Here is a 24,278-nt window from a genome sequence, read left to right as displayed (position 1 = left end):
GCGGCTAGAGTCTGGAACGAGCTTCCAAGTGAGGTGGTGCAGGCTCCCACCCTGGGGGATTTTAAGAGGAGGTTGGACGACCACCTTACTGGGGTCATTTGACCCCAGTGCTCTTCCTGCCGTGGCAGGGGGTTGGACTAGATGATCTGCTGAGGTCCTTTCCGACCCTAGAAACTATGAAACTATGAAAGGCTCTGGGGACAGATGACAAGTAACTTATCTTAAACTTCAGGCATGACTACAATACAAATCAGCAGTAGTAAATGTTTAACTAAAATAAGTTTATGGAGATGAGTAGATGATGAAGATGAGGCAGCAGATCTGAAGCATGCAATCTAACCAAGGGGCAGGAAGAAAGGGACAAAGTGGCACTCAGTAAATGCTTTCTTTAGAAGCATAAAATGCTGACTACTCTATGCAGTGATGCAAGTAGTTTATCCTGCACCTTGTACCTCTAAATTAGCTTTTGCAGAATCAGCCCAAACTGTTCTGCATCCTGGTTCTTTTATGTTCACCCTTTTTTTTTTACATTTTTCCATTGTTTTATTGAAAGCAAAATGATCTTAGAGGGTTAGATATCTTATGAAGATGGCCACAAAGAAATGAAACAATCTTCAACTTTTAAGAGATGGCAGTTAAGAAAGCATGTCTGGAGTTCATCCAACATAGATATCTTGGTCACAGTCATAGTCATAAGAGTAGTAGGCCCAACCTGAGGCAGGATCATCCCTATCCAACCCATCCCAAACAACCATAATCTAAACTCCACACAAGACTACCATCAACCCTGACCACAACATGGACCCTACATAACCTGTCACAGGTAAAGTAGAGGGACAACTGCAGCCAATATCCTGCTTCTATAAAATGTTGCCAATATATGGTCAAGAGGTCCTGGGTAGAGGGCCATACCCCCCACTATAGAGGAACAGAACCACCCCCCACACACACACACATACAGTCCATACCAATCTGACCATGGGGTAAAATTCCTTCCTGGCCATTAGCATGGCATTCAGTCAGACCCTGAGCAGAGCAGCAAGACCCTCTAGCCTTAAACCTCCAGCTTTGCTCCTAGCAGGAGAACTGGCACGCCCCAGTTAAAGTCCCTAGCCTTGACTGTAGCCAATATCCAATGCCTCTGTGAAGGTTTAAAAACACCCTGACACCTATAGCAGAAGGGATTAAGCTCAGAAGCATGGGAAACGCACATGGTAGAAAATAGGCATTGCTATGCCTAGATCATTCCCAACCAGTTGCTGTCCAACCTCTTTCTGAACATCTCCAGTGATGGCGAGTCCACAACTTCCCTAGGCAGTCTATTCCACTGCTTCACTATTCTAACAGTGCATATCCAGAAAAAAACTTGAAGCTACTGGTCCATGTGCTTTTCTCTCTTCTTCACGGCAGCCCTTCAAGTGCTTAAAGATAGCGATCACATTCCCTCTTCAGTGCCTCTTCCACAAGCTAAACATAACTAGCTCCTTCAGCCTCTTAGGACCAAGCCCTTGATCATCTTTGCTGCCTGCCTCTGGACCCTATCTAACTTCTCTGTGTCCTTTTTGAAATGTGGAGCCCAAAACTGCACACAGTACTCCAGATGAGGCCTAACTAGTGCCAACTAGGGAGGTACTATCACCTCCTATGTCTTACACCTAATGCTTCTATTGATGCAGTCCAAAACCTTATTTGCCTTTTGTGTAGCTGCTGCATATCGCAGATTTGTATTGAGTTTGTGGTCTACCAAGACTCCCAAGTCCTTTTCCATAGAGCTGCCATCCAACCATCCAAGCTCTCTGTCTCTTTCATTATCTCCTCCCCCAGCCTGTCTCAGGATCTGGAATTCTATCAGATCATGATTGCTGCCTCTCAAGTTACCCATCGCCTTCACATCCTCCACCAGTTCTTCCCTGTTGGTCAGTTCAAGATACAAGATAGATGATCCCTTAGTTGTATCCTCTAGTTTCCGGAAGACAAAGTTGTCCTCTACTCAAGCTAGGAACTGGCTCAATATTTTATATTTGGCTGCACTGTTCTTCCAGCAGTTGTTTGGAAAAATGGAAGTCTCCCATCAGTACCAGTATCCATAGCTTCTGGATAGATTCGTCATGTGCTTGAAGAATGCCTCATCCACCTCCTCTTTCTGATTAGGTAACCTATAATAAATCCCCACACCTTTCATTTCTACCCAAATGCATTCCACTTTGCTGCCACCTTCCTCCTGAACCGAGGAACAAGTGTATGCCTTTCTAACATACAAGGCAAGATAACCATCCTTTTTCCCACCCTGTCCTTCCAAAACAGAGTGAAATCCTCAGGGTTCACATTCTAGTCATAAGAGCTGTCCCACCAGGTCTCAGTTGTGCCATTCAGATGATAGTTATTTTCACAGGCTGCAGCTTCCAACTCATCTGGTTTATTCCCCATATTTCTCATATTTGTATACATGCATCAGCCATTTTGCATTTTGACCTCCTTTCTTCCCTTTTGTGCCACTTACTGCAGTCCTGTAGCTGTCTGGCCCTTTCCCAGAGCTCAGTTGCTTCTTTAAGCCCTTCCCCTCTGGACAGCATGCCTTGTTGCTGGAGGGTTTTGATCACCATTCCCCATCGAACCTAGTTTAAAGGCCCCTTATTAGGCTGGCCAGATAACACCCAAATAGGCTCCTCCCTATTCTTGTCAAATGGATCCCATCTCTTGATAGCAGCCCTTCCCCACCCATGGTTGAAGAAGCCAAGCCTTCACATTAATGCCACTGTTTCAGCTACACATTCACTTCCAGGATACAACAGTCTCTGCCTTCCAGGGGAAGAATCAATGAGAACATCAGTTGTGTTCCAAGATTAATCCTCCTGCCAAGAGTCTCATAGACATCTCTAACCTGGTCAGTGTCATTACTGGTAGTATCATTGATGCCTACATGGGCAAGCAGGAATGGGTAGCAGTCCAAATGATGTAGAAACTTTGACACACTGTGACATCCTGAATTTGGGCTCCAGGCATGCCACCCAGGCCCCCCAATCTGGAGAACAGATTGGTGTCACTGTCCTTCCACAGAAGAGAGTTATCAACCACTACCACTTTTCTCTTCCTTCTTGGTGCAGCTGTCCTGGAGCCCCTGTCCTCGGGGCCTTTCCATAGGCTGCTGCCTCTTCTGCCCCATGACTGCAGATGTCCTCTCCTCTGCCTCTTCCTCAGAAGTTCCACCACAAAATGTTTGAAAGAAGTTGTTGACTTCAATCTACTCTAATTCTGGGGGCCCTCCTTCTTCAAGTAGCCACATGCTGCCCTTCTCATTGTCCTCTGGCCTCTCCAGTACTAGCCTGTCATAATTCTTGTCCAAGTAATCTTCCCGGTCCTGGAAGCAATGCAGGATGAATACCCAATGCTTCCAATCTGTGAATCCACTCCTCCATTGTAGACACCAGCTTACATCTGGTGCAGATGAAGTGTTCCTGACCGTCTGGGAGGAACACAAACATGGTACATCCCACACAGGTCACAACAGCTGATCCAGATTCTGTTTGTGCCTTCTTTGCTCCCTGAATAAAACCTGTGCTGTAAGGATTTAAAAAAATAAAGGGGTGGGGAGGAAAGGAGGAAAAAAGACTCAACACAAGAACCTACACACCAAGCACCCACACCAGGGCCCTTGCCCACACTCAATCTCCTGTTTCCTGGCTCCCTCCTGGGGCAAACCACCTGTTTGCTGCTCCCATGGGCTGCCTTTTTATAAGGCTGCCTTATCCTAGCTCTACCCCTCAATTACCTAAACCAGCCCCACTCAGAGACAGATCACTTAATCACTCCAGAAGGGGGAAGAAAAAAAAGAAACAAAGGGAGAGAGAAAAAAAAGAAAAAAAGAAGAAGTAGAAAAAAGCAATCACGCATGGGAAGAAGGGGGAGAGGAAGAGAAGAGAAGCCTCAAACATACACTAGGTCTTAGGCAAACACTTTAGCAGCAATCAGCCACCCCAAGTCACTAACACAGAGAAAAGCCACTTCAAGGCAGTCCCACACCTGAGCTGCTTATTCCAGAGCCACTGCTCTGTTTACTGCTCAGCTTACAATGAAAAGGGAACAAACTAAGGAATTGGTTTCACAAGATGCATTCTTTTCATGGCCTTCTAATAATCAAGATACATAAAACAATACTCCAAACACTATGCCAGTCTAAGATCATTTTCTAAATGCAAAGAGCCAGAACCATTTCAAATAATAAAATATATGATCATCATGAAAAGAAGGCAGAGAAAAGCAGCTGTTTGAATCATCAAGAGGATTTGGACAGAGAAGGATTTAGTCCTCTCTTACTTACGTAAAAAATGAAAAAAAAAGTTTCTATTACCTGAGCACTCCATTTCCCCTGCACTCATTAGAGATATTCAGTTTCCCAAACTGCTAAATTTGTATGTGTACATCAGTTCTTTACCGAAGACTTGGTATATAGCTAAGATAGCTTGGCCTCCTCTTCTGTAGGCTTCGCTACATTTAGCATTGTACCCAATGACAGGTACAAGACAGAAATGAGGTAGAAGAAGTGAGGCAAATCAAAGGAGAGGAATAGAAGGAATTTGCACATACAAGGTTGTAAAATTGGTTGCTTTTAACAGTTCTTTTATTACTTCTGCAATCTCAGTTCCAACCAAAATATAGCTACACAGTTTATTAATAAAGGGCTGTAGAAGTCTCTCTAAAAATGCACGAGTATCACCTATTCTAAGACTCAACTTACCGTTGCTCCAATAGACTAAAAGACTAAGGTCTGTAAAGCAGTGCTGTGCCTATAGTCATGCAGCTGAGGGCCAGGACTGCAAGTCCTGAATTCCTGCATTTATGACACTGATTCTCCGTTCCTGTGTCCAATTCCTTAAAATACTCCCATCTGCCTCTATTTTACAGGACTTTTGCTGAGGATTAGGTTGGTTGTAAAATGGCTTTGAAGATAACATGATACAGCAACATTAAACTGACACTAACAGTAGCAAAGCAATGGCTTACACAATGTATGTTTTCTGTTGAAAAATATAGCATTCTACATATCAGGTCAAAAGCAGGAAGTCAGCAATTTTATATCAGCATACAGCTGAACAAGTCCATTATACCCTGCACACTAGGGGCTAAATGGCCTTTATGTACTATGTACTGTCAGACAAAAATTCATGTGTACTAGCATGAAAGAAAACTGACATCATATGTAGTTCCTTTTAACAGTGTTTCCTTATTTTGTTATGGTTTCCTGCCATTGTCTGAAGACTTTTCCCTAAAATAAGATCCATATTCAGAAGAAATATACTTGTATGTATATTTCTATAACTAAATATATAAACATTCTTCTCTTGTATGTTTCTTAGTGATATGAAAACTATTTCTTAAAATATAAAAAAAAAAAATATTGTACTGCCCCCTAGAGCATGTAAAATACTTAACCTGGCTATGTGAATATAAATTGAGAGAAAAAACCACCACTTACAAAAAAAAAAAAAAAACCACATGGCATGCAAATTCATTATTCCACAACACTTATCTATTCCTTATAGTAGGGACTAATTTATTCATAACAAATTAAGGATTGTGATTGGACTACTATTAAAATATTGATCATGAACAAAGGTAAAAGGAAATAGGTAAAAATAGGGTGGGTTTTTTTCCTTTTTTTTTCCTTTTTAAAGTTAGTGTTCCCATCTTACCTATAGGAAATGATCTGTCACCACTGTGCCAGAATTTTTCTTCTAACACTTTATTAAAGTTTGCAGTAAGATATTTTTCTCCAGTCTATGAATTTTATATGCCATTGCTAATAGGAGCTATATTTTAAGTTGAGGATATTTTTAGCTGAGAGAATAATGCCTTACGTTAAACGAACAAAAGAAGCAGAACTCACTGAATCAGCAGTCACATTTCACTTAGAACCAAAGTAAAAGATAAGGGAAGAATAAGACAAAATTGCTGACAAAATTCTTATACAAGCAGTAACATATCTGCATTTACTTCCAAAGATCACACCTACCTGGTGGAAGGGGCTGGTTCTGAACAAAAAAACTTGGCTGCTGTGGCTGTCCCATAATGTTATAGCCCCACAGGGCAGACTGGGCATGGTGCATCATCTGAGAGGAAATTGGTGAATAAGTGGGAGGCACTCTGTATATGTTATTCTGTGGATATTCCTTAAAACACACAGTAAAAGGGAATGTTACTCATATTCATACTCTATTTACTCATAAATAATGACAATTTTCTTACTAAATTATTAAAGGCTTTGGGGCAGTTCCTATTGTAGTTTACTATAGTGTAAAATAGATTAAGTGACTAACTACCTACAGGTAATTAAGAATGAAAAACTTTGTTAGAGGTCCCACCCTATTTCATTTTTTAGTTTTATATAGCATGCATAATTTACAGTATTAGTATATAACAGTATAAGGAAACAGTGAAAAGAGCAAAAAAGAAAAAACGGGCACAATAAATCCCCATTAAATGTGCATTCAGTAAATTAGTTAACCTACAGCTGGCATTATTCTACAGTATATAGGACGCAGTGACAAAAACACTGCTATTACTTGAAGAAAGAGTGCTAGAAATTGTATGCTTTCTATTCAATAATGCATTACAAGCTTTAGCTTTCGGAGAAGGGAAAAAACAAGCAGAAGATTGTGTTTACAACATAAGGAGCTATATAACATGCATGTTTGTGTACCACTCCCTCCTATTTATGAAAATCATTAACACAGCAATCTAATCTCCACCCCAAAAACAAACAAATCAAACTACAAGAATAACACCACAAAAATCTAGGAAAAATCTGAAACAAATTCCATAGGAAAGTCAACTTCACTGAAACAGATTTTATTCTATAGTTAAAAGTGAGCTCTTATAACTAGGGCTGTGCGAAATTTCATCCCCAGTTTTGTTTCAAAGCTTTTTCGACTCGTTTCAAAGTCAAAACAGCAAAATCGAAATGAAACAGATATCATGGAAACAGTCTCAAAACAAAACAAGGCAAGTCAAATTGTTTTGCCATTTCAATGCTGTTTTGAAGTTTTGCCCATAAGATATAATGGAGAAGGTTGAAACAGCCTATACCTTTGTCATTTCTGGCCTGATTTGGATGAAACTTGCAGGAATGGTAGCACCTTCTGAGGGCATAAAGACAGCCAAACTCCAAGGAGATAGGTGCAGGGGGGTTAGAGAAACTGCACCCCAAAGTCTTGAAAACAAAACTTGTGTCACGTGTACGTGTTAAGCCACAGCAAGGTCAAAACTGCAGGCATGCTAGCCCCTGCAGAGGCCACAAAGCTTGCTAAGATTCATGCAGTTAGGTGCAGGGGGGCTGGGGAAACTGTACCCCAAAGTCAGCTGCTGATAGGCACTACTGGTGCCATGGGTGCCTATGCAACTGTGTCTGTCTTGGGGCATGGGGGGGAAGGGGGGGGAAACCACTGCAGACCTGGCTGCTAGGCTCTGCTGTGGCCACAAAGCCTGCCAGCTGTTAAGGAGATGGATGCAGGGGGATTCTGGGGCCCTGCACCCCTAGCTGCTGAGAGGCAAAACTCATGACATGGGTGCTCACGCAACTGCTGCCTCTCATCAGGCAGCAGGACTAAAGATCCCCCATCACTTGCCATCACAGACCTGGAGGTAATAATTGACCACAGTATGAACATAAGCCAGCAGTGTGATGTTATAGCCAGCAGGGCCAACAATACCCTGGCATGCGTCAATCAGTTGTTTTTCCTGCTTGGTGCAGGGGGCTGGTTTTGCTGGAGCTGCATCAATTGATGCATGTCAGGGTACTGTTGGCCCTCCTGGCTACAGCATTGCACTGTCAGCTCATGTTCATACCGTGGTCAATTATTACCCCCAAGTCTATGGTAGCAAGTGATGGGAGATCTTCAGTCCTGCTGCCTGATGAGAGGCAGCAGTTGCGCTGGCTCCCATGTCACGAGTTTTGCCTGTCAGCAGCTAGGGGTGCAGGGCCCCAGACTCTCCCTACACCTATCTCCTTGACAGCTGGCAGGCTTTGTGGCCTCAGCAAGGGCTAGCAGGCCTGCAACTTTCACCCTGCTGCACCTTAACACACAGCGTCACCCATGTCACGAGTTTTGCTTGTCCGCAGCTTGCGGTACAGTTTCCCTCAAACCCCTGCACCTATCTCCTTGGAACTTGGCTGTCTTCACGCCCTCATTCCTGCAAGTTTCATCCAAATCAGGCCAGAAATGACAAAGTTATAGGCTGTTTTGACCTTCCCCATTATATCCAATGGGCAAAATGTCAAAAGTTTCGCCATTTGGATGGAACAGAACAGAACAGCTGTTTTGAATCGAAACAAAATTTGAAATGGAACACTGTTCCATCGAAACACTGGTCAAAACGGACTGCTGCTGTTTGGCACAGCCCTACTTATGACATAGTTGTGGAATTTCTATTTGAAAGAGATAGACCTGAATAAAAACCCACATTCCGAATACACCTTGAACTGAGGAAAATTTGACAGTGGATCCAAAATATAACAGAGATGCTTCTCTAAAGCAAACAAAAGACTAGATAGTAAGCATGCATGAGTATGCCTGACAATCCTGATCTAGTCTAGCACATTTCAGCAAATTTCTGTTAATATTCAAGTATTAGTCCATTACAGTAACATTTCGGTACATCCATCCACTTGGCAGCCTCATTTGGTAACTTTGTATTTTCGTCAAACTTTCACCTTCAATTCTTTTTGGGGCTCAGTCCTGCAGGGTGCCAAGCAACTCGAGAAGACGTGAGAGCATTTAGCAGCAAGAAGCCATTAAGTGAGAGACCTAGACATATAGACACTTACATCAGATCTTGAATTTGATTTAGTCTTTCTTTTCCTGCCTTTTGATTTCTTTTCGTCATCTGTGTTAGGTTTTCCCTGATCTGACAGCTCTGCTGATTTTCTTTCTGGTTCCTGAGAGACGGGTGTAGTAGGCTCTTCCTCTTCCTCTTCTGGAGGTAGCAGCAATGGCTCGAGGTAGTAGCTTCTTGGCTTGGGTTTTGGATGCATATGGTATAGCAGAAGATGCTGCTGCTCTTCATATTTTATTACTTTCCTGTCAACACGAACTGTACCAAACCAAGCCCAGGAGAGAGGAGCAGGATTTTTATGTCCCTCAAATAAATCCCAAGGGGACACCTTCTGTTTTGTTGATACCTGAAGGCCCTGTCTCAAAATAAAAGCATATCAACACTCCTAAAGTTACAGGATAACAACCAAGCAACATGAAATACCTGCCATTGTACACCATCATGTATAAGTCTCTTTTAGGATTTATTTTGTCCAGTACCAGAATTATCATATACTTATTTGGGTAAAGATTTAATCAGTGTACAAGGCTGGCACTTGTAAGAATCATGTTATGTTTTCATAGTGTTATAGGCTGATAGCCAGGAATACTATATAGCACATTTAGAAAATGTGATTATTTTCTAAAATTAATTCCTTATGTTCCATCTGACATGCAAACAAAACAAGTATCAGAGAAAAAAAAAAGTCTAACAAAAAACTGTTGATCAGCAGATTAAAGCATGAGTCAAACACTCCCCAACTATTTCTGTACTTTAAATGAATCTGAATAAACGTCAGAACTCCACTGCAGGAAATGCAGTACCAAGATTGTAAAGTAAAAAGCTGCATTGCCCTTGGAAAAAAAAGTCCTGATCTTAATTAAACAAAAACCCTACATATGCACATCTCCATAGTGCAAAGAATCCACAATGTATAATCCAGATATCACTGTCTCTTCTTGCAGTTCTTTCTCCATCTTATAGCAAACAAGTGACAGATCAAAGGAACCACTAAGGATCTCAAGCCAAGTATACTGCTGAAATTGTTGAATCTATACCAACACTACTGGTATGTCATCCTCATTTCAATGTACCACAACACCTGAAAAGAAGTTATTATTTAAATTTTTCCACTGCAAAATCTGATTTAGCTGAAAAAACATGCAAATTTTTGGTATGAAGCTGGATAGTTTTCTGAGAACTATTAATCTACAGAAGGTTGTCTATATTGTTCAGTTTAGAAAGTGTCTGCAGTCACTTAAATCCCCCAAATGTGTTCCTGACATGCCACATCCAGCTGGCATTATTAAAAAATGGGAAGATTCCTTGTTTTGCCCAAATACACCTAGTTTTCAAGAACAGAACTCCTCACACTTTCAAGAGCCAAAGTGCTCTTGCTTTGCTTTAGGCAAATGAAAATGCTAGCCTCCTGTTTCTGTATCTTAAGTGATTGTTAAATGTCCACTCTCTTAAACTAGTCTTTTGCTCAGCAGCTAAGCACTTCAGGCAGGGGGCACATGCCATATTTAGCAGCTGCTGTTGAACAGGATGGATAGCTGTGCCCCACAGGGAAAGTTTTGCTCAGAATTAAATGTGGTACCCAATAGTCATTCATTATTCTCCTGTTCAATATGCATATCTGGTGGTAGTCAAGACTGCCTCATTTTACAATATAATTTCAACACTAAATAGATTACCAGGGATTGTACACTCTGTGTTTTAGAGTACAGACGGAAGTGCAGCTCCTAGCTGTAACTCAGAATGATTTGCAAAGTGTCCAGAGTTACAAGGTTACCCCAAGCTGCAGCCAGGGTCCCACAGCAACAGCCAAGGCTCTCTGCCAGTGCTTGCTGTTTAAAGATTGGGAGGTTGGGGAGGCAGTGGATGAAGCTTATTCTTGGGGTTTCCCAGCTGGTACTAAAAGGTGGAGTTGGTGAATTGTAGCCCCCCCACCTCAGGGGGCTCCAGTACACCTGTACCACCTCCCAGGGGGGAGGGAGGGCCTAAAAAAACCCAGAGTGAACTCCTTCTGTTCCCTTCTCCCCCTCCTATTCTGAAAACAGTGGCAGGCTGGGAGCTCAGCATATACAAGTTACAAAAGACGTTTCATTTTGAACCATTATTATCTGATACCTCATGCAATGAGGGGTCAGATTGATCAGCCATTTTTTAAGCTGTCTGCAGCTGTACACTTGTTTGGTCACAACTATATACTAATTTCTGTGGCTAGATCAGGCAAAAGTTGTCATTCCTGTCTGCACCTCTAGTTCGTAGGGGTTCATAGCAACCTTTTATTCAATATAAATTGTGTGGGTTTTGCATGCCCAGTTTTGTGCATATAAGTGAACACCCAAATAAAGTGAACAATTAAGAAAAGCAGAATTTCACTTTTCTTGGTAGACGAACTATTTAAAACCAGCTACCCAAACTGCTCAAAAAAATTGCAATTAGTAAATTGTTATTTCAAGATGGATAGTTTTTGCTGATTGCATGCAAATTTTCATACAGTTCATCTAAATAAGAGTAAACATTGTATGCTTATAAACCATATTTGATATAAAAAAACCCCAGGCACCTTGAAATGAGTTTTTAACAATACTGTTCCATGAAGCTGACAATCTTCAGTCTACCAAGAGGGCCCATTTCTTCTATCGGCTTTATACCATAACTAGAATTTTAGTCATAGCTTAGAAAAAGACAAATTATTTGTCTCTGCTATTTAAAGAATATTCCATTAGAATGGATAAAATACCAGGAATATAATATACTTCCTTGGAATTACTGCTTAACAGACGTATAATACTTCTGTATTCATATGCTCTAAAGTTACATAAAATGTTTATTTGACTTTCAGATGCAAGAGAAAGTCATAATAAAAATGATATTTTAGAGTAAACATTTACTCTTGCCTGTTTCTTATCTATGGAGTCAAATCCTGCAATTTTGTTTCCCTTCGTGTCAATCAAAGATCCCATTGGTTCACAAGTAATAATGTCACACGTCTGTTTTGGCAAAGGTAGCAGCTGGCGAACTTTGTCAATACTTTCTGAATGCTTGTCTCCTAATTCTTTCTAAAAGAAGAGAGAAGTACAAATGTTACAATGCTTTCACAGTTTCAAGATTAAGTCTCTAAATTAATCATTTCCTTTTCCTTATACCAAATGTAATTAAATGTTTGAGAGCACAATCTTTCTGCTGTTATAAAATGATTTCTGAGCTTTTTTAAATTTTATTTCAACAGCAGGACATAAGTGAAATACTAATCTGAGAAATTTCCAACATAACTAAAAGGGACACAGAACTTGTTTTTGAAATATCCAATTTCAGAACAATTAAAAATGAATATGCAAAACTCTATACTCTGGCCAGCCCGTATTCCCATTCTTTTAAACTCTCTTCTCCTTCCCACTATTGCTACTGCTGCTTTATTGACTCCCCCCCCTTTTTTTTTTAATCAGAGAAAACTGAAAACAACCTTGATTTAAGAATTAAGAGATGGCCCACAGTGCAATTCAGGAGAAGCACAAGTTAAAAATCACAGGTCCAAACTTACTTTCAACTTTTTCACTAAATTCATGTATGCTCTTTTGTTTTCTTCAGACCCACCCTGGGATGCATTTGATAGATCAGAAGCTAAGGTTCCATTGATCAGAACACCAAGCATATCAAGCACCGTTGTGAATAATTCACTACAAGGGGAAAAAGATAAGTTTGAGGTTGCTTTTTGAGGAGCAATAGTGATACTTCTAGTTAATTACATATTTATCACATCCGCATGAGTATCAGAAGTTCACAAAAATCAGATTATAGCAAAGACTATAAATGTGTTCAAACATGTTTATGGGACCAGATTTTTCAAGCACATTTTAAGAATGTACAAATCCAACAGACATGAACAATCCCTAACATACACCTGCAGATGAGTGACAAAATCAGTATATAGTCATAGTTTCATAGATTTAGGGTCGGAAGGGACCTAGTAGATCTTCTAGCCCGACCCCCCGCCAGGGCGGGAGAACAACAAAACCCCAGAACAAGAAACGGGACTCAAATGAGTCCAGCCAGGTAGGCATCCAGCCTCTTCTTAAAGACCCCCAGGGTAGGGGCCAGCACCACTTCCCTTGGAAGTTGGTTCCAGCTCCTAGCCGCCCTAACTGTGAAGGCGTATCTCTGAGCATATCTACGTATCTCTGAGCCACATTAAATGGTGACATCATGTAAATTGTTATTAGCTATTTTGGACTCTGATTTAGGGAAGCACCTAAGTATGAGCTTAAACACATGACTGTTCAGAAAATATTTAAGGAGGGAGCTTAATACTTGCTTAATTGCTTTCTTGAACAGAGTGCTTCACCAAGTTATGGTCCTGATTAGTAAAAAGAGCATAAATATGAAATATATATTCAAATCATTGCAGACATAATAAATTATTTATAAGTGTTACAGACATACTTGTTGGTTTGCATATCAACAGTTCCTGAAGTAATTATCTGAAGAAGCAGAAGGGCCCAGTCAGTAGTCCATTGTGTATTTCTCTGCACAGTGTCAAACATTCCACCCACCTAAATGTTGCAAATGAATTATAGAAAAGTGCATTAAAAATATGTAATTGTTAAGTTCAATACTGTCCAGGTTGTAATAACAGTTTCCAGTTTAAAACTTGAAGCAACACCCACCATAGTCCTTGAAAAGACTCTCAGACTTCTAACGCATTGAATTAAATCATTGCAGATGTGTCACTTTTCTTTAAGTTCAAACTTAAGATAAAATATTTAATGTTGCTATTGTGCAATGATAGAAAATATGAAAAACAAGCCATTACTAAGCATCCATTCAGCTGATGACAGCTACTCAAAATTAGATTGTCATGGCTGCAACAGGCTCTAACTTTTGTTCATCAGTGTAACAGAAATGCTCCAGAATCTAGGGCACAATTGCTGTTTTGGGATTTTTTTTTGGTCTGTCCAACTCCTTTTCCAATGCTTAGATGGTGCAAACAGCAGAAATGATCTAGCAAGTGCCCTTGATGGAACTTCTCACAGTGTAGGTCTCTCAAAGCTGAACAGAGAAAGTATGTTTTCCTGTTTTATGACAATTCCTATGTGGATGACCTTGACATTTACTTGGTTTTTTTTTATTGGTGCATTTCATTTCAAACCAGGCACGGCTCATAAACACTGTGATGCTGGGATGGATGGAACATCCCACAGGAGCGTGGAGGGGCCCCCAGATGCTCGGCGACAAACCCGGAAGTGGACCAGAAGTACTTCCGGTTCACTTCTGGCTCCGCCGGGGAGCGCCCCCCTGGCTCAGCGATCAGCTGCAGGGGGACACCGGGTGCCCCCCCAACCCAGGGGGCACCAGTCGCTGAGCTGTGGGAGCATGGGGTCCCTCCAGCATGCTTCCCAGCAGACTTGTAAGTGGACTGAAAGTGCTTCTGGTCCACTTCCAAGTCTGCTGCCAAGTGCACTAGGGAGCCCCCATGCTCCTGTGGGCTGCTCCATCTGCCCCAGTATCACAGCATTCATGAACCACCTGCTACCTAGAGGTATACAGAAAAAACATTTAATGTCTATGTCTGAATCTCTGAATCTTTCTAAATCTCTCCGAATGGATTTGGATAGATTAAAGTATCTCCTGATTTGATTTGGATTCAGAGATTTGGCCACCAAATTGGGCCGAATCTCCACTAAATCAGATCGGCAACTAAAGTTTTGCACAGCCCTAGTTTTCAACCTTTTTTCACTTCCAACCCCCTAAAAAATTTCAAATGGAGGTGCAGACCCTTCTGAATTGTATGTGTGGGTATTCACATAGTTTTGATTGATCATAGCCATCTTTCACAAACTCCTTGGGTCCACAGACCACAGGGTGAAAACTACTGCACTAAATCATCGTCATTACTGGTACTCGCTCCTCCTCCAGACTCAGACGTCTCCCTAGTCCTAAGAACCTGCTTCTCTGTTGCATAAAACAAACAAACAGAAAACCCCAGATATATAGCTTCTGAAGACTTAAGACAAAAACTGGTACAAATCTTGGACACACAACCCTTAGGCTTAACTTGGAAAGTAAACAGATTATTCCCTCAATTTAGCAAGCAGATTAGCATAGTAGTAAAAGCCAGGAACTCCAACCAGACACCAAGGCCCCAGTATGCTAAGCTAATCTGCATTATCACAGAACCTCACAAGAGAGGTGAGAGAGTCTTTAACAGCTAAGACCTGCCTGCCCAGAGGAATTTTCCATCTATTGACTCCTCTGTGAAATCCTATGAAATGTGAACTTTCATTTCTACCCATGAGAACTTTTACAATCTTTTCTCCAATGCATGATAAAGGGATTTTGTGCTGGAAAGCTTGTAATTAAAGATTTTTTTTGGTAAAAATCTTGTTGGTTTAATAAAAGATATCACCTCTACCATGAGCCCAGATTGCTTTTTCCTCTAAACCAATATGGCTACAATCTGGATACCTAAGCCATGTTTCAAGCACATTACAAAGATTGTCCCCCATCCCAAAAGGATTGCAAGCTGCATAAATAAAAGAAAACAGAAAGAAACAAGCAAGTGCAAAAAAATAAAACTATTCAGGTTAGTTTGAAAAGCAGTAATCCTAACGCATCGGCTATCTATGAACATTCTCAAAATTATGATGGAGGAAAACCAGCTAACTTTTTATATGAGTCTTTATTTGTTGCTTCACTCAGTATGTAGACACAATTCAATCATGAAATCTAAATGTTTAAAAGATCCTGGACTCCACAGTTGTTTTCCTGCACTGCAGACTTCTCAGAATCCAGAATTTTTACCCTGTTTACCCTAGGAAGATACTTCAGTATTTCTACAGGCCAATCCTCCAAAAAACCATCTTCATTTTATTTTGAAATTTTTATTCTTTCTTTCAAGTGTGTTGCCAAGCAGCATCAACCAGACAATCTGGATGCTTTCATTTGCAAACAGACTATTCATATTTAGCACCAGTTGTTGTCACTTCTGCTTGCAACTTCCTTGTTTCTAAAAACAGGAAGAGATCTGTAGGTTTGCACAATAAGTCCAGTACCCAACTAACCATGCATTGCCAACATCCATAACACGTGTGCTACTGGTTTCAATGAAAGCAGACCTGTAGATAGTAAGGTTTAACAGTACTCTTCCTTCGGCTGAAATATGATACCTGTCCACATCCAAGTGCTCTCTTATTATGGGGCTGCTGCATTTTGGGGTTACGTATTGCTTTCAGCAATCAGCTGCTCTTCTGAGCTAAATATTTATTGGAAGTTGTATTAAAATTAAAACAGCTGCTCCAACTCCTGCTTTTGGATAAACTTTTACGTTAAAAATCCTGTGGTTGAAATTGTCAAAGCTGAGTAGCAGATTTAACCAAACAGCTGCCAATGACAAGTGAACTTTGAAAATCTCAGCTGTAATGAGTGCCTGGTTCTGAGAAATCCTCTATGATTTATTATTAACATATGCTGGGCAATTTGTGAGTATGGATGATGGCTTTCAACTTCCAGGAAAAAATGGCACATTTGTAATAAGCTTTAGTGATACTACAGGGAGAGGAGGAAAGGCAAGAAGACAAGAAAAAGAGAAAGGGATGAACCTGTTAGATATGGATTTTGCAGTGGAAGCTGCTCAGATAAACACACGGAAGAAGCATTGAAGGCTCTTGAATATCCTCTCTCTTTTGCCTCATACAATCAGCTCCAAAGTCATTTTTAACAATGGCTGTTTTCAAGCTTAGGTAATACAAAAGCAGGGAAAAAAATGTATAAACACATTTTTCTTACCAAATTAAGACGCAGCTGTAAGGCTTCATGCATCATCTGCCTAGCTTTAACATCATCCTGATATCGTTCTTCCCTCCAGTTACTTAAGATCTAAGAATAACAGTTTGATTAAAAGTCATGTTTCCCTCTTTAAAAGTAAAATATTTCTGATCATTTCTTGATAAATTATTATATTTAAAGAGCCATGAAAGAAGTCTCATTTTTCATCTTCATGCCTCTGCCAAGTTTGAGTTTGATCATTTATTTACCCATTTAATTTACTTAATCCTACCAAAGAACTGGAATCAATACAGTATTTTTTCCACTTCCATGCTTTTGTGCTGTTCTATCAAAAAGATAAAGGAGGGTTTTTTAATGCATCTGCTAAAAGAATCCTTTCCTTCAAATACTATAGCAAATTATTCACCAAGGGCTAAATACACAGTTCTTTGACTGTGGTTGCCACTCCTTTGTTCCACTCCACTAAACAGTCTAATGTCAACAAAGATGGGATGTTGGAATTCAGGGTAAGTCAGAATATAGTCAGAAAAAGGAGAAGGGGCCAGGTGGCAACAGTGGAAATGGAAGGAAATGAAATAAGGATGGAGAACACAGCACTGGATTGTACCTGGGATGGGCAAGAATATAGAAGAAAATTATTGTTATTAATTTGTACTGTAGTAGCACATGAAAACTGATTCTTCTCTGGTGGATTTCAGAAAAGAATTGCTATGTTGATCCATTAGCATCCCCTCAGTTTGACACTGCCTGGTGCATATGAAACTGATGGCAACAAAAAACCATGAAGAGGCCTCAGTGTTGTATGTATGTTTTACCTGATTAACTTGGTTTTGCAGTGATGTTAGAAGCCCTTCCCGTTGTTCATCCTGTCCCTTAAGGCATGTAAGTACCAAAGAAAGGAAAGGTTGCTGACTCAACAGAGACATGCTTTGAAAGAGACAAATGCAGATTGAATTAGTGAGGTTATTTTGATACTTCCCGTCTCCACTGCCTTCCTTCCTTTTGTCTAATTTCCACTAGAAATACTGCTGCTCTCAGGCCTCCTTGAATTCCTGAACTAGAAATATACATTAAGTGGACAGAATAGAGAATGTAACCATACATGAATAAAACCTGAAGTCTTTACTTACAGTCTCAGGTTATGAACAGTCATAACTGTTTAGCCATTTCGTCAATGAAGGATTCATAATGTGCAGCACCTTGCTAAAAGATGCATACACCTTATGCAGCAAGGGGAAAAAAAGGAGTGTTTTTTTAATTGATGACAGTTTTAACTGAAATCCTAATGAAGACAAGGCACTCAAGGGTTCCAATCCATGCTAGTGGGACAAACGAAATATCAGGCTCTCCCCATATAATATAGACTGAAACTACAAATGTCTTGTTTTCTCTAAGATTAGTTAACATTAAAAGAAGGGTTTGTTGGGTTTTTTTGAGGGCTAGTAAAGACAAGTTGCAATAAGAACTCATTACACGAGACACGTTCTGTGCAGGATGTGGTCAATTGATAAAACTTTGAGAGATAAATTTACAAATATCTGACACGCAAAGGAGTAAAATAAATGTTAACCAAGGCTTTGCTGTAAGGTAACAGCCTATTCAGGAAATTATATTAATAGTGCATTTGCTTCATAGCACTCACTGAAAACTCTGCACAACACTCAGCACTGTGACACAAATACACACATATCTAGTATCTCTAGTAAAAGCATACATTTCAACAGGACTTTTTTAATTTGGCATTTAACTCTTCATCTTAAAATTTAGGGGATTCTAAGAGTTGGCAAAATCCCAAAGCCATGTAAAATTCACAATGCAGAAAATTCCTTCTTCTGAAAACCAAAGTTATTGTGGTTTTTCCAGATTTGTGATTTTAGGAGCAGCACTATGAAGACCCTATTTATTCTTTTTAGTGATGCACTGACACACTGGTCCCATATTGGCTTGGCACCAAAATAAGGAAAATTCAAAACAGCAGCAATTTTTTTTGACTGATATGGCCAATAATATTGCCGATAAATGCCAGTGCATGCACACAGCCACAGCACAGCACACAGGTGGCCAGGAGTGCAGCCCCAGAGCATGAAGAGCAGCCAGGTCCAGCTGGTAAGTCTGTTGCGATAAAAGGGACATGTGGGGGAAGGGGCAGATTGAGGCCCTCTGTGGTGAGGGAGGGAGTGGGACGGGGGCAGAGGCAGGTGCTGTACACCGGGGGTGGGGCATGGGATGGAGCTGTAAGCAGCTCATCTGGGGGGCATGAGGAGTGGTGGCTCACACCACTGCACACACCTCAGGAAGGCATGGGAGGCATGTGCTGTTGGATCCGCACAAGGGTGGGCTACTGCTGTGGGCTGGGGCAAGGGTGGCACTGAGCTCTTCTCGGTAGGAGGCTGCGCTGAGCTGCACTCAGGGCAGGCAGTGGTGGTGCTGGGGGGGGTCGGGGGGGAGACTGGGAACTGCAGCCACTCCAAAATTCACCATAGCCTCTCCATAGCTCCCCTTCCCAGAGCCGCCAATGCCTACCCCAAGAGCAGCCCTGGCCTGGCCCCCACACTGGGGCCCAGTGCTGCCCCCGGCCCCAGCCCACAGCAGCACCCTCACCCCACGCAGATCTGGGGGCACATGCCCCCCATACCCTCCTGGGATGCACATGGGAGCCACCCCCATGCCCCCCAAACAAGCCATTTGTGGCTCTGTCCCATACCCTGCCCCAGCTGTACAGTCCTACCCCTACCCCAGCCCCATTCCCTCCCTCACTGAGGGGGCCTCAATCAGCCCCTGCCACACTCACTCCTTCCTTCCCCTTCCCCCACAATAGCAGTCAGACCTGCCCGGCTGCATATCAGGAATCAGACTGGTATCAGCCAATACAGCTCGTTAAAAATCAGCCATTGATATCAGCCCAAAAAATCTCCATCGGTGCACCCCTAATTCTTTTAATAAACTTCCATTAAGAAAGTTTCTCAGTTGACAAGGCAAAAGATTAGTGCTGTAAGAACTACTGTTGCTATCAAGCAGAATCTGAAACCAAGCTGTAATCCCTTCCCCACCCCACCCAACTTCTTATGCCCTCCCTTCCCTTCACTAGTAAGAAAGGTTCTCCAGATAAGCATTTTTCTGATGATTATGTGAATGGCATACAAGGTAAAATTGAAAGGAGTTCATTCCTCTTCCATGGTGCCATTGATTCTGCTGAGCTAACATGAGTAGAACTTGTTTTTAATCAGACATCCAAATAAAAAAGTAAATCTGTTGGGTTATACCTTCTTCTTAAATACTTCTAGTTCTGCCTGTATGTGGAAGGAACTTCATAATCCCTGAGTTTGGACAAGATGATTATTGAAAAAGGAGAAGGTTATATTTTTCAAACTAGGGAACTCTTATGGGAAGAAAGACTGTTATCAAAGAGTGGGTTTGATATGAGCCAAAGTAGAATCTTTTTACTAAAAGAGAAGATTGGCAAGTGTTAGCAAATTACTTAAACTAAGAGCTGGAGAAAATGGAAAAGTGCTGAGATGCATTCCTATTATTCAACACCAACTGCTAAGGATGTCAGTACATATTTCTCTCTCTATTCAATTAAAGATAGGTAAAAAAAATTATAGCTGAATTGGAATGGGAACTAGCTTGAGAACAGGGAACTTCTTCCTGGAACAGCTACATAAGAGGAGAGGTTAATTATCTTAAAATAAAGAACCTTACTATTTACAGTATTTTATGTAATTCCTACATTAATGGCAAGGAAGTAAAAGGGAACAGTTCAGATATTGGAATAAGGTTATTAGTTACTCTTAGGCAAAAATGGCAAGTTAATTAAAGTCACACCTACATGGGTACTTTACCAGGATACTGCCCGATGCAACATTTTCATAGTAATTCATAATGACGTAAGGACTTTCTGCTAGCACAAGGTGAGAGAGGGCAGATCCGATTCTGTGCACTGGATACTTATCCATTTTACATCCCGTTATTATTAAAAAATTTAATTAGCAGAATACTGAACATCTACCAGAAGATGAGCTAAAACAGTAAAATTGCACATCTGTTTCTCAGAATTTGCTTAAATACAATACAAACAGGTTCTGAACCATACCTAGTCTGGGGAGCTGCAATATGAAGACCTGACCAATGAGTTCTGACAACTCTAAAAAGAAAAAAAAAAGTCTCCCTGGCACATTTCTACTTTCAACATTCTTACCTTTTTTGCTTCTGTCTGTCTCTTTCCTTTTTTGAGGATGATCCCAAATGTTGACCTTTCTCTAGCTCTTCTCCAGCTGCTTTCAACACTCTACCTTGAACTGAGGTAGGTAGTTTTGCAATCAGGGGAGCCACCAACCATACTCCTCGACGTTCAGAAGAACTAAAATCAGAACAAACTTATTTAGTTGAAAACAGTCCATCTAAGCTTGACACCATTATCTGCTATTTTAAAGACTGAATTGATACACTAATGGCATACACTTGATACACTTCTGCAATAGATGGCATAGGCTAAAAATTATGATTATGGGATAACAATAATATTTATTATGCAAAACTGTATAGCAGGAACTTTCAGGAAATTAATTTTCCTTAATGTTCCTAGTTCAAACACAAAAAGCCTATGCATCCTATGCATAATTAACCATTATATTGCTTAAGGTAATTAAAAAGGTGACAGAAAAATACCTTAAGAATGTCTTTTTACCATTCTGTCTTGTATTACTTGTGTCAGCATTTCCAACAGAGTTTGGATTGAAGAGGCCTATACCAGAGTTAGAAGAGTTATTGTTTAGATCAGCGGATTGCTGAAACACTTCTATTGTCGCCTTTGCAATATTATCCAACAAGCTGTTCATTTCAGCCACAGACCCAGAACCCTACAGTAAAACATAAGTAAACTAGCATATTCATGGTATGTTTGTTCATAAGCTAGGTTAAAATGTACATACTTCATTTAATTAAATATTTATATAACTATATTTTTAAAAAGCAAATACTCACAGGCTCTTTCATGCACTGTTTGATCATCAGCTGTAGTTCCAACCAAGACTGCCTGAGAGTCCATTGATCTAAGTTCTAGGTGAAATCAATAAAAGGAAAAATGGTTGTGTCAAGTGTTTGCAGTAATGCTTTTAAAATATGCGAATTGTTAATTGGGTAGGCTGGACAGGCAAACATTTGAGGAACATTTGAAGATTATCACAGTATTACTGTGGAATAAGTCCTTGGAACATGAAATATTCCTGAAGACAATGGGATGGGGGTGAGGCAGGAATCTTTGGGTACAAAACTGCCCTTCTTCAGGTCTGGGAAATAAGTTTTTAGGCACCATGAAGCTTCTTGCCCAGAAGGAACAAAAAGGGCCCATTAGCACAGGATGGGCATGCTCTGTCCTCTCGTGTAAACACTATAGCTTGAACTGGGTTTTTTAATTTTACTTCTTCCTTTACCCCCTGCAACACTTGGGGAGTAGAGGGGGAGAAAAGTGGAATGAAAGAAGTAGAATTATTTTACATTGTAGTACCTGAAGTATGCGCTTGATGTGTTGCCTTTGAGGATTGTCACCCTCTGTGCATTCTTTAATCCCGTGAGGATAACAGATAAGTTGCAGTAGTTTTTGTGCTTGCTTGTTTGAGAGAACAGGGTCAAGTATAAGATCTTTGTCTGTACATAACCTCTCAGGTTCTTTTAAGCAGTGTTCTCCCACCCATTCCTGTAAGCAATCAAACAGTTGGCCTCATAATGCAACCACATCAGCAGAACGTTAATTTTTTAACAAATGCAAGGCAAACAAAAAATTATCCATATGTAAATGGGCATAAAGGGAAAATTAGTTACGCACATAAAGTTTCATCTTTTTCTTTAATTTATAATGCTCAAAAGGATGACATTATCTACTGTTTTTCTAAGATTAATTTCCTAAAAACTCTAAAACCAGCTCAATAAATTTATGATGCTGCCAGAAGATGTCCACACTTATTAGAAGCACCTTCAACCACACAATTTGTGAAGCAGCACTGGAACTTCCAAGGCAAGGTCTATTATTTCAGTATCAGAAGGGCTGGGTGATAAATTTATGTGGGGAAACCAGAGTGCAGGGATCCACCAATGATGACAGGCTGAATTTATCCTCTATCTATAGGACCCTACCTGACATTTTTTTTTTCCTTTCCAAGTCATCTCTGCTCCAAGATAAAGAACACAACAGAAAATTCCTTCAAATACTCTGGTACATCCTCAAAACTCTCTTTTGCATTTAATCAACAACATCCATCACATTTTTGCCAAAAAGAAATATGGTCTATTAAGAAAGCTAGAAGCATAATTTTACAAATTACCTGCTGACAAATAGTTCTGAGTACGTATCTAGCATATTCACTTAGACTAGCAGTTTCGATTGAAATAGCTTTTCCACATGATGTCAATGTGTGGGAGGCACCCCAAATTTCATCATCATCAAGGTCATCTAATAAACCTCTCATAGTGAAGTCTTCATTCTTCAAGGAATTGATACTGCTGCTGCCAATTTCAGCATCACCTGTACAGCAGAAGCAGAGGTGTAGAATATGAGTACCTTATAGAAATCTTGATGGTTCGTTAGAGCATTCACTATTTGGAGAAATACCCTAGCTGACCAACAATTCACGAATGAGATCTGTGTACAATCAAACTAATACAGGAGCAGTGGACACAATGGCTTCCAGAAAATTACATTCTTTGAAAACAGTATTTTAAAATTATTTTAAAAGTATCTTGCAAACTGATCAAATATAAAATGGCAACATACTCCTCCCCAGTAAAAGGCATGTGTGTATGGAACTCTTTTGGCTGTAAAGATAAGGAAAATTCGAGTTACTCACCATTCTAGGTGTCCCTTTTCCAAGTCTTCTCTCTTACTCTGACTTATTAACTCTCCATAGATCAAGAGACAAGTTTTGAACTTGTGGTCCCCTTAGCCCACCTTACTATGAACTTCTTGACAAGAGAGATTTATTTCCCTGGGAATGGAAAAGGGCAATGCATGCTGAGGGAGCCCTGTTAGAAAGGGCAAACATTGAATATCCCATCCTTTCTGCAAATCATCAGCACAACTGCATTAACTTAATTTGACTGTTTAGTCAGTAGGAAAAGGGACAGAGAAAATTTGGATGTTTCAGATAGGAAGCCAAGAAAATATTTTCATAATGACTTATATAGAAATGTGAACTAATTTGAAAATCTGAATGAGGGAAGTTGTCTTGAAAAATTAGATTCTTAATGATGGGAAATACTGGATGTAATTTCAAAGCCCTTGTGGAACCTGCCTATGCTGTGCATCATCCGTGAGAAAGGTATGCATCTCTATGACAATTTTAAGTGGGATTCTAGAATTTCGAATACTTCTTTGCAGAACTTAACTGACTCACTACCTCCCACGTCACCACCAACAACTAACATTGACCAGGAAGTATACAGAACTGACCCACTTATAATGCACATGAACAAATATGCTATAAACCAGTCTCACCAAGTCTATCTCTATTTTAAATTGTCATTCAGTAACATATCCATCTCTGTCTCATCTTCCATGGTTAAGAGTGTCTTGTCTATGTGGTCTCCGCCATTTAATGTTTTTTTCCCTTTTTTAAGGGAACTATTTTATTTTGTGACTATGCCTAGGAACAGAAGTTATACATAAACTGGTTTAAGTGATC

The 24,278-nt window shown here is 40.4% G+C and overlaps 1 protein-coding gene across 4 annotated transcripts in view; it reads right to left on the bottom strand.

The window, feature by feature from the left end:
* MED12L (mediator complex subunit 12 like) overlaps nucleotides 1-24,278 on the bottom strand; it is a 412,540-nt gene that overhangs the window by 55,329 nt on the left and 332,933 nt on the right. For all 4 annotated transcript variants that reach the window (XR_002095000.1, XM_019503138.1, XM_019503139.1 and 1 more), the window contains exons 26-37: nucleotides 22,923-23,122; nucleotides 22,109-22,297; nucleotides 21,586-21,660; nucleotides 21,271-21,461; nucleotides 20,801-20,962; nucleotides 17,418-17,529; nucleotides 16,603-16,692; nucleotides 13,261-13,370; nucleotides 12,362-12,497; nucleotides 11,718-11,879; nucleotides 8,822-9,184; nucleotides 6,011-6,167 (exon numbers count right to left, since the gene is read on the bottom strand). Coding sequence is in view for 3 of the 4 variants with exons in the window: in XM_019503138.1 (XP_019358683.1) it covers nucleotides 6,011-6,167; nucleotides 8,822-9,184; nucleotides 11,718-11,879; nucleotides 12,362-12,497; nucleotides 13,261-13,370; nucleotides 16,603-16,692; nucleotides 17,418-17,529; nucleotides 20,801-20,962; nucleotides 21,271-21,461; nucleotides 21,586-21,660; nucleotides 22,109-22,297; nucleotides 22,923-23,122 (1,947 nt within the window). In the remaining variant the exon portion in view is untranslated. The remainder of the gene's footprint in view (nucleotides 1-6,010; nucleotides 6,168-8,821; nucleotides 9,185-11,717; nucleotides 11,880-12,361; nucleotides 12,498-13,260; nucleotides 13,371-16,602; nucleotides 16,693-17,417; nucleotides 17,530-20,800; nucleotides 20,963-21,270; nucleotides 21,462-21,585; nucleotides 21,661-22,108; nucleotides 22,298-22,922; nucleotides 23,123-24,278) is intronic.

This window comes from Gavialis gangeticus, unplaced genomic scaffold (genome assembly GCF_001723915.1).
Source record: "Gavialis gangeticus isolate Ggan-Ray unplaced genomic scaffold, GavGan_comp1, whole genome shotgun sequence".
NCBI classification, from domain to species: domain Eukaryota; kingdom Metazoa; phylum Chordata; order Crocodylia; family Gavialidae; genus Gavialis; species Gavialis gangeticus.
The sequence above is the reverse complement of the archived record's forward strand: the minus strand, read 5'-3'. Positions and strand labels throughout refer to the sequence as shown.